The 18,730-nt window shown below is 40.5% G+C and overlaps 1 protein-coding gene across 1 annotated transcript in view; it reads left to right on the forward strand.

The window, feature by feature from the left end:
• COL4A1 (collagen type IV alpha 1 chain) overlaps positions 1-18,730 on the forward strand; it is a 218,247-nt gene that overhangs the window by 150,994 nt on the left and 48,523 nt on the right. The window contains exons 22-33 of the mRNA XM_059721088.1: positions 2,938-3,036; positions 5,443-5,517; positions 7,064-7,134; positions 10,860-11,051; positions 11,353-11,521; positions 12,430-12,522; positions 12,634-12,738; positions 13,152-13,249; positions 13,613-13,763; positions 14,165-14,278; positions 15,690-15,857; positions 17,652-17,741. Of these exons, the coding sequence (XP_059577071.1) occupies positions 2,938-3,036; positions 5,443-5,517; positions 7,064-7,134; positions 10,860-11,051; positions 11,353-11,521; positions 12,430-12,522; positions 12,634-12,738; positions 13,152-13,249; positions 13,613-13,763; positions 14,165-14,278; positions 15,690-15,857; positions 17,652-17,741 (1,425 nt within the window). The remainder of the gene's footprint in view (positions 1-2,937; positions 3,037-5,442; positions 5,518-7,063; positions 7,135-10,859; positions 11,052-11,352; positions 11,522-12,429; positions 12,523-12,633; positions 12,739-13,151; positions 13,250-13,612; positions 13,764-14,164; positions 14,279-15,689; positions 15,858-17,651; positions 17,742-18,730) is intronic.

The raw sequence follows: 18,730 nt of genomic DNA on the forward strand, positions 1-18,730 counted from the left end.
GGTGATCAACCTTATTGGCAAACATGCCACAAGTTAAGCCCTGCCATCTCCCTGGCCGTGTCCACACAAGCGTAGATGTTTGGTTCCCTGGAGACAACTAGTGGTGGCACACTTTGTGCCGCTGCTAATTGTCCCCGGGTAAAACCTGTGCCATGTGCCCTCTGGTGCGTGGCAGATTACCCCAGGTGGGGTAGGGGAAGCTGAGGCCAGCACTGGGGCAGCCTTACCTAAGGTCCTGGGGCCCTCCTGGGGCTGCAGCAGTGGCAATCCTGCCACTCAGAGCCTGGCTGGCTGCCGGAGCATGTCTTTGGCTGGCCAGGCTCCGGTTTTGAGCAGTGTGCACTACCCCACATGCACTGGTCTGCATTTTTTGTGTGGGTTGTTTTGACCAGTCTCTGATGCTGGAGGTCCAGCTCATCCTAGGTCTTCCTCTTCTTTGTCTGTCTGCAGCACCCTGCAGGATGGTATTGGTAAGGATGCTGGGCCTTCTTGTTACATGTTCAAACCACTGCATCTTACGATTTTGACTAAGCGCATTTGCCAACTTCTTGTCTGATTTGATCTTTCACAGATTAATTTGTTCAGCGTGCAGTGTAGGGTATGCATACAAGTCCTCTGAAGTATCGCATTTCAGAGGTCTCAATTCACTTTTCCAGTGCCCTAGCGAGTGTCCAGGTCTCATAGCCATCGAGAGTTGTTGAAATGAGAACAGCTTATATAGTAGTTGAAGTTTCATTTTCGTTGTGATGTTGCTGCTAGTCCAGATTTTCTTCATGTTTGCTAGTTATCCAATGGCAATGATCAGTTGATCCTTCACTGGTCCCAAAACTGCTGCAGTTTTATATGGCAAGTGAGGCAGGATCCAAAGTCCTGAATTTGGCAGTGGTTGCAGAGCCAAGGAAAGGTTAACCTGGTTTTTGGCAGTGACACCTTTACTTAGTGTCTGGAGCTCATGTGCAACACAACTACTGCACATGCTACTTGTGGCCCACTCCTGGTATACATGATCTGAAGTTATTTCTTCAGTCTCTGAAGCAAGTCTGGGAGTGAATAAGCTACAAATTAGGGAAGGCAGACAACTCAGGAGTTACACCACTATGCATTATCTGTTCAGATACACTCCCAAGCCACCTATGTTGAATAATTTGCAGGCTCAGGATGAAAGTGACAGGATTTCTCTCTTGCCATCACTCTTTTTATGAATTATTGCCATAGTGACTTAAATTATCAAGTTATTCTTAAATGTCTATGGCTAGGCTCTCCATTGGTGCTATTTGGCACAGCTCTATTGACTTCAGTAGGACCACATTAGTTTAAAGCAGCTGAGAATCTGATTATTTGATATGAGGAAGCATTTGACTAGGCAGATTGTAATATATGCTAGCACATCATATTGAATAATGCATACCAGTCAACATAAAATAAGTAGTAGACCATTGCAAATAAGCAGACATATTTTAGAGTTAATTGCTACCTAGGGACACATTAATAGTTCATTAAGCAAACACTAGTTAAATATAGACATTTCCACTTGCTTCCTAATTTTCTACTTTATAATTCCATTACTATACTCTTCAGCCATATGTTTTCAGTTAGCTCTTGACCATCTGTGCCTTCAAATAGTCTTTACAGACAAATTTGTTCAACATGAAAGTTATATCACTTGCTGGAAGCATTCCCTGTAGTCTTGGAAATGCCTTTGAATTACAGAATTTTAATTGTCTGAGCTGAGTTGGACATGGTTGTTTTAACTGAAGAACAATACAGAAATAGAAGAGGGAAATGTGTAAAAAGATTAAAAACACTGCTTCCGTTCTACATTTCATTTTTAGGCAAACCAACATCATTCCGTTTAATTTGCTTTATTGTCAGCCTTGTTAGATTGTGCACCTTAAATTAACTAGAGCATTTTATTACATCATATCTAATTTGTAACCAGTGACATAAAGGCAGCAGTTGGTTGCTTATATCTTGAAGATAAATGTACATATCACATATTAATTCATTAACAAATTAAAGTAATAGAAAAAAATCTTATTAAATAGTGGAGGAGAGAAGAATTACGTGGCTAATGCCTCCCTTATGTTAAAGTTCTGTATATATCAATAAAAAATATAACATTCCTATGTTGTGAGTTTTTACTCTGCCTACAAAACTAACTAGAGAATAACATCCCTACTGCAGCATTCTGGATAGTTTGAAAAAACATATAGAAATTAATAATTCTCTATAAAATACCTTAACAGAAAAATTCAATTTAAAAAACAATGAAATTTAACAAGAGAAGTATTATTCTGTGTTCAAACTTCAAGTATGCGTGGACTTTCTCACTTGTTATTCTTCCTTGAATCTTAAAACACTTTAAAAAATATACATCTGGTATGTGAGTTTTCAGGGATATTTATCAATGTGGAAAATCTGAAAAGTTATTAACAGTCTGCTTTTGATCTAGAAGGGCACCCACAAATTTTAGACAAAATTGAAAATTAGAAATGGGCGGGGGGGGTGTTAAATGTATATGTAACTAAAGTCTATTTTATGAATTTTCTTCAGACCTTTCAGAAACAGTCTTATTGGCCTGAAAGATCAGTTTTAATTCCACACCAATTTTCTAAAATGGGAATATGGAAACAAGCTTTTAAATGAAAGTTGTATACAACTTTAATATGGAGAGACTGGGAGTTGTCCATAATGACATAGGTTTTGAAAGTAACATCTACATAGGGTTAAAATACCTATAGAACCCTATTGGTTTAAGTTGTACAAGAATGCTGCAAGAATTTTCTACAATAGTAGAACTGGACAAATAAAACTGCCTACTTAAAGGTATTTTATTATGGATCACAATGATCTAGGTAGCAATGATGTTGACATGAACTACACTAGCAGGAAATTTGGACTTGGAAATCAATGCTCTTTATTATTTTATTCCACTAGGAAATGAAATCTTGGATTGTGCACCTGGAGAGCATGGTGATCCTGGTCCTCCTGGGCCTGACGGACAATCAGGATTCAGAGGAGAGACAGGACAGAAAGGTAATGCTTTTCAAGTGAGCTAGTAGCTTCTATTTGGTCTATCCAGTGGTTTTGATTCTTTTCTGCTTTGCACTAGAACTTTGAAATTGTAGGATGCTGAACATCTGAGGTCTTATTCAAACCATATGATTAGCCAACTGAAGATAAAGAGATATTCCAGGTTAGAGACTTGAGTGAGAGGAAGAAATGCAATCTTAAATCCAGGTGTCTGATGCGCACTTCAGTTTGTAATTCCGATAGCCTCCACTCTATCTTACATGGCCCTCTATATGTGCAGATAAAGGCACAATGGGACTTAATGCATTATCCACACAATCGTTCCTCTGGTCATGCCACACGTTCATGGCAGGGAGGTATAATTGTGGAATTGCAAATTAGATCCCATCACACTTTATTGCCAGGGCGAGAGGAGTCCAATCCTGGGCTCCCCCTGCATTGGCAAGAAGCAAACTTCTGCAACTGGAAGCCCCTTCAGTTGATGGCACTCCCTACCATGGGGGGGTGCTCCATGCAACCCCATGGCTGGCAGACCACAGCTTATGCAATCTCTCAGCCATGGGTGTGCCCTCCCAGCCATGGGGGTTCATGAGAAGCCCTGTCAGCTGGGAGTTTCCAGGCTTGGGGGTGGACATGCCCCCCCCCCACCCCCCAGCTGGGAGCTGCAATCAGCTGACAGGGCTCCTAGTCACAGAGGCCCCTAGCCAAAAGTTCAAATAATGTCATGATAGGAATCGGCTACAATTTTGTGGAATAACTTTGTAGCTTATTCCTCTTTTTATCACACCATTAATTGATTGAATGTGACCCCTTGAGGCATGATTAACTGATTAATCACACTTCGGGCAGATGGGGCCCTAGTGATAAAGAATGTCATGAGGGGGATGGATTTGGGAGAAAAGATAGGGAATTCAATTTTGCCTGTTTAAATGGATGTTGGTTCAGCAGATGTTAGAGAGGCTGATAAGCTAAATCAGGTTCTGAAAGCTGATTCTACTTGGCCTGCAGTAAAGTTAGGCATACTACTGTATAATTATACACAGAATTTAAAATTAACCCAGAGGCTTGAACAGAAAAGCCTGATAGTACGCGTCCCAGAAACTGTGAGATCTCAGCATCTTCAGTATCAGGTCTGAAGTCACAAAGCTTACAAAAACACTTTTAATAAATGAGGGATGGGTCGTGGAATATTTTGAAAAAGTCAGAGTTTTTTATATTCTTGTTTTTGAAAAGCTAGGAGACATGCGGGGGCACACTATTTTATTGGGAAATCAAACAGGAATTTCCTTAATAGTGCTCTAGGAAGTATATATATTTTTGCTAGTAAGACAAAGCAAGAACTGACAGTAAAGTCAAGTTGAATTCACTAACCCTCCAACTTCATGTCTGTATCTGCCACCTCACCTATTCTTTATTTTACCAGTTTGCTGCTTTGGGTTTTATTCAAGTGTATTTGGGTATACTCAGTCTGGTTTAGTAGGGGACTTTTTTTGAAGAGGGATTTTCTTTTCAAGAGAGATTTTAAAATAAATATTTTATTCTATGCCACATTGATTGTTTTACAGGCTGTAACTAGTAACTGGAATAGTTTAAAACATTTTTGATCTTTCCTGAAGCACTGCTCTAACTTCATGCTCTTCTCAATTGTAGTTTTCTCTTTCAGGTTCCCTACCTATAAAACTAATTGTCATCAAGTCACAGCAATCTTTCATTCTCAAATCCATTGATCTGTCCAAATCTGTTTATCTCTTAAGTATAAAATGTTACTACTTAGGCTGAACATGTTTACTGTCCTTCCTTGAAAAGGGAAGATAACACAGCATCCCATAATGTCTTCTTTTTGGTCTTTTTCTTCATTTGAATTAAAATTAAAGAAATGGCTAAATTTAACATGTATAACCAGGCCTAGCTGCATGGATTTCAGTAGTGTTGGCAAAAATGTGCAAAAAACAAAGCGATACTAAGACCCCATACTACTGAAATGAATAGCTTTGCATTTGTTTACATTTGTTACATTTATGTCTTTCAGATCTGTTTCCATTGTTGTTGTCCACAACTGCAAAATTTAAATGGAGTTAAGACTCCCCATTTTCCCTTTCATCTTCAATTTATTAATCCAGTAGAGATCCCTCTAGTTCTTATGCCTCCGTTTCAGTCACATTTTGTCTTTCCTCCCATTCACATAACTCTAAACATTAGATATTTTCTCAAATAATTTGTTTTTCTTTTAATACCTTTAAAAGTTTTTATTTAAAGCATTATAAATAAGTATTCTAATACATTCTCATTTAAGCATTTGACTAATGTAACAAATTTGCTATCAGTGTCGTACCTCACAGTATAAGAGACCCTTATTATGTTAGAGTTTGTTTAATTTTTCTTTTTCTTTCTTTTTTTGTTTGTTTTCAGGTGATAAAGGTGACACTTGCACCACATGCGATATAGCAATACTTCCTGGAGTACAAGGGCCACCTGGACCCAAAGGTAAATCCCAAAGCAAAACAAACAACTCACCAGAAGTGGAACAAAACTCTGCATTAGGTGTGCTCAGACAATGTCATATATTTATATTTTCCATTAATCAAATCATCTTGTAGGCATTAAAAGAATGGGATTTTCTCACTGTTAGACTAACTCTACTCACACTGGAGTGACAAAAGTTTTACTGTTTGTTTCAAAAGAAGTAGAAGCAGGCCAGCACTGAATGCTTTTGAAAAAGATTGCTTAAATGTTGTTTTTACAGATGATGAACACAGAAAGGCTCTTCCAGTAATTACCAATTCTGTCTAGGAGGGTTGTTTTCTTCATTAGTCATTCTCTGTATGGTTACACTATGGTTTTTAATGTGAGTTAATCATCCTATTTTGAAGGCTGTGATCTAAAAAGATCATTTTATATATGCATATATCTATATCTATATATACAGATATATATCTATATATCTAGATCACTAGATAGCTAGATATAGATATAGATATAAATGAAACATCCCTAATATATCGATATATATTAGAGATGTTTCATTTTAATAATGCAAAAATGTGGATTTTGGGTTACTTTCTTAATCTGAAAATGGGGGATTTATTTTATCAAAGAAAACCAGGATCCCAGCTGATGAAAAACGTCTTGCATTTGAAAGCTTGTCTAACTCTATCTCAATGACATAGTTTTACTAATAAAATAAATCCTTGCCTCCCATGTACCCTTTTTTTGACAAGTAGCATTTTGACAACAGTCAAAATTGGAGTTAGAAATGTGCTTTGAAACTAAAGTTCTTATATTTATCATGCAGAACAAATTAATTGATATATGAATAGTGAATTTGGGCCTATAAATGTAACTTTACTGTGGAGTAATCAATGTGCTTGAAACAGCCTTTAAAATACACCCACAAATATAATAATCTAAAAACTTTAAAGGCAAGCAATGTGCTTTTCAAGAAAAATGAAACACAACTATATATCTCTCTCTATATTAGTGGTGTTCCATTTTAAACCAGGAAAAATGTGGATTTTAGCGTACTTTTTTAATCCTAAAATTGGGGATTTTTTAATCGGAGAAAACCAGGATCCTTGTTCATCAGGCAGACAACACTTTAATATCGTATATGTTCACCATATAAGTGTTTTTTAGTTGGTGAAGTAGAATGACAATGAGACCTTTCAATTTATTGCAGGGTTTAAATAGTAGTTCCAGTTATTAGGCAGGTCATGCTGCCCATCCCTTGATATTAAGGGGTCATATAAAGTATATCTGTATCATTCCATATACTCCTGAGACTGAGATAAGCTACTCTATTCACTTCCTTTTACTGGGCAGGCAACAAACCTGGAAATGAAGGTGGTGAAGCCATCCTGAGAGCAGTTCCTAACAACCCTTGACCTCTGTCTCTGGCATTCTTGTGATCAGTTAGGAGGCTACCCCAAAAGTGGTCCCAGGACCTTATTTCAGGTTTTGGCATGTGTGGAGAGAGCAGCTATTTTAGAAGAAGTAGCTCTCTAGTAAACATGTTTTTCATTTTCTTCACAAGGCTTTCCAGGACAGACAGGTGCCAAAGGTGATAGGGGCTTGCCTGGACTTGATGGTATTCAAGGAGTGCCTGTAAGTAAACCTTTCCTGGTTTTGAGGACTGGAATAATAGAAATGGAAGGATATTCAGTAGTACAAAGTGCAGTGTCAATGCAACAGGGGACTAGATATATTCAACTGTAAGTTAGTTCATTCACCGGAAATGACTGAGGTTGAGAAGTTTCTGGGTATGCTCACAGAAAGACTGTGAGACAGCAGTGTGATACAACTGCTTATGTGTTTGTATGTATGATTATACTGGGTGACTTCTTGCAGTGTTTTGTTGCTTCACTGGCCAGAGTATCTCCTTCACTTTCCCTCCATTTCACTGCAGCAGGGCAGGTTTCTGTCCCATTTTCTGTCCTCCTCTGCCTGAGGCCTACTTTTAACTCTCCTTCCTCCATTGGCTGCCTGTGTAGAAGGTAAGAACCAGCAGTCTCTCTAACCCTTTCTTCACAGGAGGAAACTACTTTGTCACTTCACAGTGATCTTGGGATACCCATGCAGTGGCATTTGCAGGAGAGATAAGGGAGTGATAGTGTCCTTGTAACAAGGCCCTGGTGAGACCTCATATGGAATACTGTGTACAGTGCTGGTTACCCATGTTCAAAAACGATGAACTAAAACTAGAACACATGCCAAATAGGGCAACTAAGATGAATGAAGGAATAGTGAACCTATCTTACAAGAAGAGACTAGAAGAGTTTTGCTTGTTTAACAAAGCACAGCAAAAGCTAAGCAGGGATATGACTGTTCTCTATAAATGCATATGGGGGGTAAACACCATGAAAGGAAAAGAATAGGACTTAAGGAAAATATTTGCAGAAGAGCAAATGGACCTAAACTAATCATGAATAAATTTAAGCTGGAAGTTGGAAGCTTCCTAACTACTAGAGTAACCTGGGTACATGTTGTTCAATTGGAATGCTGTTTACTAGGGGTGCACCGATATTTTGGGGAGGCAAATTGGCCGATACCGATCTGATTTCCAATACAGCTGCATCGTGAGGAGGAGGACATGCCCACCTTCTGCATCTGCTGGTTTTCAGGGACTTGGGCTGGGTGGAATAGAATCTGGTCCTTTGCATTTAAATTCCTCATCATAAAGGAGATTACATCATTAGGTCATTTAGTTTCATCCACACTTATGTGAAGTTATGGAAAAGATTGTGCGGAAAGTAATGAGATATTTTCTGTGTTACTTTTAGTCATTTATTGCATAACACAGTACAAGCTTTCACTGCAAATGTTGCCAAAATCTTTACATTTACCCTTTCTCCTGTAATAAGCTCCATTCACTCCTCTCTTCAAGCAAACATTTGCTGGTGTCCTGGGTGCTTTTAAATTAGTTTTGCTTGGATATATTAGACTAAGTGCATTAAACATCCAGTGAGTTAGCTCTTAGTTTAACTTGGAAATGCCATGCCAGGAGGTTAGAGCCTGATCCAGCACCTATTAAAGACAATGGAAAGATTCCCACTGGCTAGACAGGGTAGGGGTGGGGGGTGGGGCACCCTTTCTGGCAAGCATACCACATGAAGTTGAACAGACAAGCTCTTAGGTTCTTTAAGAAAGATATGTGTATATAAACTTCATACACACAAATGCTTTAGTTCAAGGGTGTCAGATATGCAGCCCCCAGAGTCCCATCATCTGGGCCCTGGTGTTGCCTTTGGGTTGACCCATACAGTGCACGTGGCACATGCTGGACCAGCACCAAACACAGGGCCCAGGACATGAGCCGCACATAGCACCCACTCTGGCTGGCCTAGGACCTGGGCTGCATGCAGTGCCCGGCTCAGTTGGTCCAGTACACACACTGCCTGTGGCACCCATAACAGCTGATCTGGGACCCATGCTTCACACAGTGCCCACCCCAGCCAGTTTGGAACATCTGCCACATGCGGTGCCTATTTCAGCTGGTCTGGGACCCACATTGCATGCAATGCCCAAGCAGGGCTGGTCTGGGATGCATGTTGTGTACGGTGCCTACTCTGGCTACTCTGGGACATGCTACATGCGGTGCCCACTCCAACTGATCCAGTGCCTGCGCAGCATACAGTGCCTGTTCCAGCTGGTTTGGGACCCATGCTGCACACAGTGCTTGCCCTGGCCAGTTCAGGACCTGTGTATGCACCAGGCCAGCTGTGGCAGGTGTCACTTGTCCCAAATTGGCTAGGATGGGCACGACATGCACTGGATCTGGCATGCATGTGGGGGAGGGGGATCTGTGGGGCCAATCTGGCCTATGGGGCTTATTCCACATCATTCACCTGGCCTGTAGACCAGCTCCACACCACTCTTGTGGCACATGGGGGAAAATGAGTTTGGCACCCCTGCTTTAGCTTACTGCATTTTACGAATAAAGGACTGCAAGGACCATCTTGATTATGGAATCCAGTGCCTTGCCATAATGGGCAGCCATGTAGTAGGCATTAAGCCCGAAAGGGTACACAATAACATGCAGTCCACCTTCCCACCTGACACAAAGTATGCTTTACATTTCTAGAACAAACTGAGGATCTGTTGTACAAAAACCCAAAGGGCTCAAATATATGCAAAGAACCTTTAAAAATAAATAAAACCAAAAATATTAAAAAATGAAATGTCCAATTAGGAGCCAACATTGGCCATGTTGAGCCTTTGCCTCTCCAAAACAAACAGTGAAATGGATTCTAACCTTTCTGCTAAGCAGAAAGAAAAAAATTAACCCTTCCCTTTGATCTCACCACTAAATCATCCCCAAATAAGGAATAATAATATATAAGTATGCTTATACAAATAACTTGCTCGGTAAAGGTGCAGAAGTCATTGTTTGTACATTTATTAAAAATGATCCTGGACACAATGGAGTGTTTTTGTTACACAAGAGCAGTGATTTTCAACCTGGGTGTCATGGCAAACATGATTCACAAGATAAACCTAATGATTTCAAATAGGAATCAACAGTGTTAAAAACATTCTGGCTTCTTGTGGTCTTTGAGTTTGTTGCAACAGGAGAATTGCTGTATTATTTATCTGAAGTCAAATATAAAGTAAACACTAAGAGCAGACATTTTCCAAGGGGTGTATCAAGTCTAGTGAGAAGTGCCTTGAAATGTTGAGAACTACTGCATTAGAGTAACAAAGTTATAGTTTTTACATGACTTATTTTCTCTCTCCTGTAGAAATTTGATGCATTAAAAAACAAATGGAAGACTAGTAACAAACAAGTTTTAAAACTTTACATTCATGTACATGAAACATACTTCACTTATAATTTCTTCTTCAGAAAATATTATTTTTCCTAGTTTTAATTTAAAATTCTTAACTACTAATGATATTCATTGTTAGTTGAAGAAAACTGTATTTAAAAATATGCAACTGTCTTGACATCAGTGCCACAATAAAAAGTCAAATCTCAATCCTTATGGCCAATTCATGCATGACAAGACTACCTTTTCCATAGATTCATAGACATGGCCTTCAGATTCTCTTTTAAAAGTTCTGGTTGGTATTCATCCATTCACACAAGCATTCAGAACTACAAAACTGTAGTATGTGAAGCTAATTAGAAGAACAACGAGGAAAATATTATTATGATCTTTATCACTTATTAACATGCTTAGTCTTGGCAAATCCATTCCTGTGATTTCCAGTTCAGTGCCTGGATTAAAGATATCAGTGTTTTTTCTTTACTTGTTTTTTTTTTCTTCTGGGGAGGGATAGGAAAATCATTCATAGGTGTTTAGTAGTGCTCATATTGTATATAATTTCAGGGACCTCCAGGTACACCAGGACTGCTTGGTAGCCCAGGGGCAAAGGGAGAGCCTGGAGATATTTACTTTGATACTAGCCTAAAAGGTGAAAAAGGAACTCCTGGTTTCCCAGGATCACCAGGATTACCTGGAAGAGAAGGAAGACCAGGAAGAGATGGCCTACCAGGTCTCCAGGGTCCTAAAGGGGCCTCGGTATGTATGTTCTTATATGTTATAGTTCATTAATTTGCTGTTATATATCCTGTGAATTTTTATATTTATTCTTCAGCCCAGCTTCTCATACTATTACTCGCTCCGAGGTGTACCATACTCCTTAAATCAGGAGGAGTACCATTTCTTGGGGACTACCTAGGAATAAGTGTAGCTGAGTAAAGGCCTTACTAAGAATATTTAAGAACTGTTCCAAGTGGTGAATGGACTTTGAGAATACCTATTTAGCATTATTATTGTGAGAGGTACTGTAATTACACTATTGCTCTTTCCTTAAAATTAGGGTACAATTGGCTTGAAAGGAGAACGTGGTTCCCCTGGTCCAGGTGGATTTCCAGGAATACGTGGTGACAAAGGCCTTCCTGGACCTCCAGGGACTGGACCTGCTGGGCCACCTGGTGACAAAGGGGAACAGGGCTTTCCAGGAAACCCAGGTTTACCAGGCCTTCCAGGTAACACAGTGTGCTAGGGGAAATGGTGGTATATTCTTATTACCTGAATCAGTTAAAGGTGTATAATTGGGAGCAGAGTTAGCACAGACCACCATGGCTTGTTCAATGGCTTGTTCCCTACAGTATATTTTGCTGTGTTAAGAATCTCCCAGAACAAAACACAGAGGTCCATAGTCACTTGGGTTAACACAATTCACAGGATCTCCCTGTAAACATCTGCAGAGTCACTTCATTGTGCCCTTTCAGTTACATCCTAAAAACTCTAATTATCACAATCCCTACAAAACACCAGGCAGCAGTTATGCAGTTGTACTGAGAGTACTGCACATCATGTTGACCAGCATTGTGTCTTTGAATTCCCCTGTTCAGATCCATCTGTTGCCGTCTTTTCTTGAAATCAGTGGTTCACCCCAGAATGTGTAAGGGAATCAGCATCTGTCTTTAAAATGCACTGGATGGAGCATATGAATCTTTCCATCTGGGACTCCATCCATTTCCCACCCGCTTATGTGACAAGATCCAACATCTGAAGCAAATGCACAGTGTTAAAAGAGGAAGCCTTACAGATGCTCCCCCAACTCCCTTCCTCTTGAATTCCACTTTAAGTTACAATCTAAACCTTTGAGACTGGAACACCTGTCAGTGGAGCTTGGTGGATTCACCTGGTACACGTACAGGTGTGAGGCACTGGGAATGACGTGCAGCAGCCCTCACAATTCAGGCATGTCATGTGTACTCGGACATTTTCATAAGGCCGATGAGTGCACTGGAGATGAAGAGTAATTACTGGAAAATATAAAATGGTGGCCATCTCTAACCCTTGAGGAAAAATTCACAGCCTCCCATTTGCAAATACTTTAGCCTTCTTTTTATGTGCAAATATTGACTTATCCTCTTTACTTTTGTAGGGGCAAAGGGTGAAGCAGGAAAAGCCATTCCTATGCCTGGCCTGCCAGGCTCAGCTGGTCTCCCAGGACCACCTGGATTCCCTGGATCCCAAGGTATGGTGCACTCTTTAATTTTCTCACTGCTGAGCCTAATGGATGTTTTACCCCAAGGGTGAGCTTTGAATAAGTACTTAATGCACTTTGTCTGTGTTTCTACCTGAAAAGGTGATAAAGGGAATCCTGGGATCCCAGGAAGATCTGGGCTTCCAGGTGAAAAAGGTGCTCTTGGACAGCCAGGAATAGGATTCCCTGGGCCTCCTGGTCCCAAAGGTAAGGAGACTACACTGTGTAAAGAACACTGCCTAGATGTACATCTCTTTTGAAGCAGGAGCTAACCAATTATATTCAGGTGTTTTCACAGAGTGTAAGGAAGATAAACCACAGAACAGGATTCCAACTCATTCAGGGATAGCTTGTCATCCAGGCTGATCTAGCTATAAAGGAAAGTGAGGAATAATCTCATGCTTCCAAAATCGTAATAAAGTCACTGAGACTTTGGGGTTTAAAGCACTTTGTAGAAGAGGATCATCTCCTTGAAAAAATGGCATTAACAAGACTGTAAAGACTTTGTTTAATACCCCTTTATATGGTTGTGAGGAGTCATTTAAAGAACAGGAGAAGTTCTGCATAAACTTAATTAGATACTTATTGTGTCCAACATACTGTGCTTTTTTTTCCTGTAGGTTTCCCAGGTCAGCCTGGCCCACCTGGTCAGCCAGGGGCCCCAGGTCGTGCTGGCTTGGATGGTTTACCAGGTATACCAGGTTTTCAGGGTCAAAAAGTAAGTGTTGGTAATTTGTGGTGTTCTTTTAAACAACTCTTTGTTGTCATCAATCTGTACAGAGCTATGGCTTGTACTAAGAAAAGGATATTAAACTAGAATGTCAAGTGTCTAGGTCATCAATATTTGATGCATTACCACATGCACACGAAGGAATTAATGTGAGGTATAGTTGACATGGAAAAACCTCCAGTATGTTACTTACAAACTGATATAATAAAAACAGCATATATTAATCAAGTTCTGCCTTAATAGTCTAATCTTATTATTCTGCCTCAGCTATTTATTATACTTTCTAACTATACATTTATAAATACCTGATTTTCAAACACCAGCTCAACCTGTTGTTTTTTGTCTGGCAAGGGTGAACCTGGATTGGGTCTCCCAGGTCTCAAGGGGCTACCAGGCCCACAGGGCCCAGCTGGTTTCCCTGGACCCAAGGGAGATGCAGGACTGCCTGGCTTACGAGGAGAACAAGGGTTTCCAGGTGTACATGGCCAGACAGGACAGCAAGGTAGCTTAAAAAAAAGTTCTAGCTAAATTATAGCAACATTTCTTTTCTGCTTCTTAAAATAAGTCTTAATGGTTGCAATTCACTCCTGTGCAATGAGGCATGCTCATTAAATCCTCATGAAAAAGCCTATTTTCCTTCTGTCTAGCTCTTCCCTGCTCACCCATTGTTGGGACAGGACCAGGTGCACAGCCCTTCCTCTTTTCCCTTCCCATTTGGACCCTCCAGGAGGGGAGCCCTGGGAACCGCTGGGAACCTGGGACTGGAGCAATGCCTCTGCTTTTTGTTGTTGCTGACCCTATGCTTACATAGGGCACCCAGTGCACATGTCTACCAATTGCAGCTAGGGGGATTTAAAAATAGCATTGCAAAATAGTTGATTTATGCTTTATATTTCCACATAGGTGAGCCAGGTCTGCCTGGAATACAAGGTATTCCGGGTCCACCAGGTAAACCAGGAATAGGCCCTCAAGGGCCCCCTGGACCAGCAGGACATCCAGGACCCCAAGGACCACCAGGTGATACACAACATTTTTGCATATATATCTGAAAATTAAATTTATGGCTTATATAGTATTAATGTAGTAGGGAACCATGGTGTTGTTTTTATAATGCTTCCCATACTTTTTAAAATGCAAGATTTAGATAGTATTTATGAAATATAGACATGAAAGAGGGAGGAGGGGGGCGGAGTTGTCAGTCTAAAGGATAATCAGATTATTGTATTAGATTACCTTGTGGACTACAGCAATTTAAATGGTCTGGATACAGCAAATCAGTATTAGTCTACAAAGTCATGCACTTTTGAACTAATACCAAGAACCTTCACTATAGGATACAATTTCACGTGTTGGAGGCAACAGAGGAAGGGAGGGCCTTCGGTTTACTATTAGACTGTAGCATGTCCAAGAGCTGTCAGTGTATCATGGCCATGTAAAAGACTAATGTAAATGCTTTAAGGTGGGGTATTTTAGTCTGTCTAAGGCATTAGTGAGCTCTGTTTACAATACTACATACAGTTCCAGTCATCAGTGGGCATATCTACACATGCATTTACTCTGGCCTAGATTTACCCTGGTGTAAACTAAGCCAGACTAAGGGTTTTTGAGCAGCCATCTACACATGTGGGGATTAGGGAGAAGATTTTCCTGCAGTCCTGCAGGGGGGCCCTGGCAGCTGCCGGCAGTTGCATGACAGAGGCTATGCCCCACATCACTTGCAAGTTCAGGGCAGGCTGCTGGGGGCATGCTGCAGGCAGGTGGTGCTAGCCCTGCTTCCAGGAAGCTGCCTGCAGGAAGCCCTGGGGGACTGACAGGCCTGGCCAGAGGCTGCAGCATCCTGCAACAACTTTCAGCACCCTGGCAGCTGCACAGGATTGCAGGCAGGCGAGAACAGCTCAACTCTGGCCTGCCCAGGGGGACACACAGGGCCTGCAGTGTCCTCAGACTGCCTGTGGTATGTGCCCCAGCCCAGCCTTTGGTATGTGCCCCAGCTGGAGAGACTCCTAGCCTGCAGCCCTGGGGCTGGCCTCGGGCTTACCCTCTAGTGGTTGAGCAGACCCAAGGAGAAAACTTGCTCTTGGGTCATGTCTACATGTGCATTGCTGCACATTAACTAAACCCACTTAAATTTGCTACTTGCATTTATGTAGACACATCCATTGTTCACAAAAATTAATTTAAGATAGAATACAGTTAGCAGAATGGGGAACCTATTTTATGGATCAGTGGTCCAGGAGACCCCTTCTAGTATTGTTTCTTATGTTTCAAATGAGGATTTTTTTCTATGTTGTGTTACTTTAGTAATAGAGAAATCTGCTTTGTATCTGCAAGACATAACTTACAGAACACTTCAATACTGTATTTTATATGTTGATTAATCATGTTTCATGTAGATTAATTATTAATTTGTTATTGTTTTGTTCTTTAGGACTTCCTGGGCTAAAGGGAGATAAGGGTTTCCCAGGTGTTCCAGGACTAGATATGCCAGGACCCAAAGGAGATAAGGGTTTCCATGGTCAACCTGGTGTACCTGGTATGGTAGGTTTGCCTGGTCTCCCCGGTCCACAAGGGAAAGACGGATCTCCAGGTCCTCAAGGTACACATTTTTGCCTTGTTTATTGATGGTTTTTAATGGTCACAATAAATTAAATAATGATGCTACCAAAAAGCAGCCTAAAAGAGTGGAAAAACAGCAACATTTTGTCCATTTGTTTGCGTGCCTGGCAGCATATACTATGAGCTGAATGTGAAGGCTCTGATCCCACAAAGCGCTTCACCACTTGCTTAGCATTAATTACACACTTAAGCGTATAAAAGGGATCAGAATCAAACTGTCTGATGCATTAAGCCCTGTCTCTAACTAGGACCTTGCCTTTTCTCTATATTTTATTTCACTGTATACAAGGCTGCAGACTGATGGTTCAGTGAAAGCCGTGGTGGGATCTGATCTGCTATTCCAAGAGTCATGTGTCCGACCATGCTACACGTGCATGACAGGTTGGATGGTTTTGGGATTAGGGATTACACCCCAATTGTGCCCTACTTGCTAGTACAGGGGGAACCTGGGATCATGATCCCGGGCTCCCTCTACACTGGCAAATGTGCCCAATAATCAGCTGATTGTTGTCTGGCTCTGGCGACTCATCAGGCCATTTAGAGCCCCTGGATCTGAATCCTGATCAGGGGCAGCATGGGGGCCTCACTAGGGCTCAAATGGGGACCAGCAGGGATTGTACCATTCAAGGCCCAGCGTGATCCACATGCTGCTGCCGATCATTCACACCCCAGTGCAGTTCATCTGGCCACACATTTGTGTAAAAATGTTATTGAAACCAGCTACGAAATTATTACATATTTCAATGTAATATTTTTGTGGCTGGTGTTGCTTTGTCATTCCATTAATTGCCTGAATGTTTGGACAATTTACACTTTAAGATGTGATTAACTAGTTAATTGCATGTGGAGTGTAACGTTTGATGGGGGTTTAATTTAGGAGTGTTTTGTGAGATTCATCCCGAAGTTTTTAAGGGCAGGGTTTGATTTCTTAGTAACACTTGTGTAAATTTGGAGCAATAGTATTGTTGCTGCAGCTGAGAGCAGAATGTGACCCTCGGTCTGTAGCTTGGAAGTACTCTGGAACTGTCAAAAACTTGATTACAAGATTGATCTTGAGTGCCTAATTTTCACAATATTACTTTGTATGTTTTTACACTTCCTTTTTCTATTAGTTTGGTCCCAGATCTAATTTATCTGCCTCACTAAACTATTTTTTTTCAATGAATTCTCCATGTATCTGGCATTCTTATGTATTCACCATGTATATATCAATTCTTATCAATAGGCAAATGCATTCCGACAAGAAGTCCAGAGCTCTCTGTTAATTTATTGAGGAACATCAATGGGATGTTAAAAAGTAAATTATGAAAATGCTAATAATATAAAAAGTCCACCCATAATTCATGACCAGACTACATCATAAAACATCCTTATTACATACCTATGGTTAGTTTATGCTTAGATGATGAGGTTTTATATTCTGAGACATAGGTACCATGTTTTTAGACCTATTATATATTAACTTTTTATTAAAGAGGAGTACAGTTACAGATGACTTTTCAATATAATTAGAAAAATATATTTTAACAAATACACTAGGTAAAATAGTACAACAGATCTGAGACATTAAAGGCTTTAAATTATTACATTATATTATATATAAAATTATTTTAATAAATTATGTCTATTTTTTAATCTGTTCATTCTCTTTTTCCATTTCTCTTCAAACAGTTTAGGTCCTAATGTATCAAGGGAGTAGGTATTCCATTCCTCTTAATTCTTTTATTCTGATGAACCATGCTTCTATCCTTTGTTATTTCACTTTGGCTTTTAGGCACCAAAGGAGAAATGGGAGTTATGGGAACTCCTGGAACACCAGGTTTTCCTGGGACCCCTGGAAGTCAAGGATTGCCTGGTGAAAAAGGTAAGAACTCCTAACAAACAAAGATATATTGGGACTTCTTTGAAATAAATTATCTTAGGTTGGGGTGTGAATCTAAAATAAGGGAAAAAAATCCCACTGTGACTATGCATGTTTTAGGAGACTAGCATGGTAGAATCAGAAGCTGAATGTCAAATGGTGGTCCTTTGGCACAAGGTTGAATCAATTTTTTTGTTTAGGAATATGGTATAATAATTAGAACCACCGCCCCTCCCTACCCTCCCCCCCTGCCAAAAAAACCCAACCCAAAACCCCAAATGTGCAGACACATGCCCGGAGCAATAAAGTCTGAAGTGATAAGCTCTGGAGTTTATTTGAGCACATTAATATGCACATTTAGACATACCCGGTTATCCCAAAATATATAGAATTTTTTAAAAAGTAAATCTTTCCTGTGGATTTTTTTTATGATGCTATAGAATTCTATAGGGAAGTTCTCTGGGATGATTTTTAAGAAATTCTGTGTCCTGTAGTACTTTCCCATTTGTGGTTACCTCATGTGAAAAACTTGGTCCACTCTGGCAGAGGGCATAAAAAGGAATGACTATCAAAAGCCTCTTTCCACCTTCCCACATTCCCCTGCTCCCTTTCTATTGTGCTAGGTGAGTCTGGACCAGGTAGGCAAAGATGAAAAGAGAGCCAGACCACCTGACATATAATATTCTCTTCAGTATTCTTTGAGGCACCATCCTCTGGCAGGGTTGTGGTGAAGCTCTGATCATAAAGGATCTTGTACTTGACAGAAAGCGTTTTTCCATGGGCATAAAGCAGGTAGAAACTACTTTATCTGATGCCTGTGAAGGTAACTTGGACCCCCTGGTATTGATGTACTGACCCCAGCAGTCTTTCTTGCCCAGAGCAGGGAGGGCTGGACCTGATGCTCTCATGAGGTCCCTTCCAGCCCTAAACTTCTGTGAATCTGTGTGTGAACTCATAGTTTGAATTGGTAATCATTTAGGTTTGTTATTGAG

This window comes from Alligator mississippiensis, chromosome 1, assembly GCF_030867095.1.
Source record: "Alligator mississippiensis isolate rAllMis1 chromosome 1, rAllMis1, whole genome shotgun sequence".
Lineage (NCBI taxonomy): Eukaryota > Metazoa > Chordata > Crocodylia > Alligatoridae > Alligator > Alligator mississippiensis.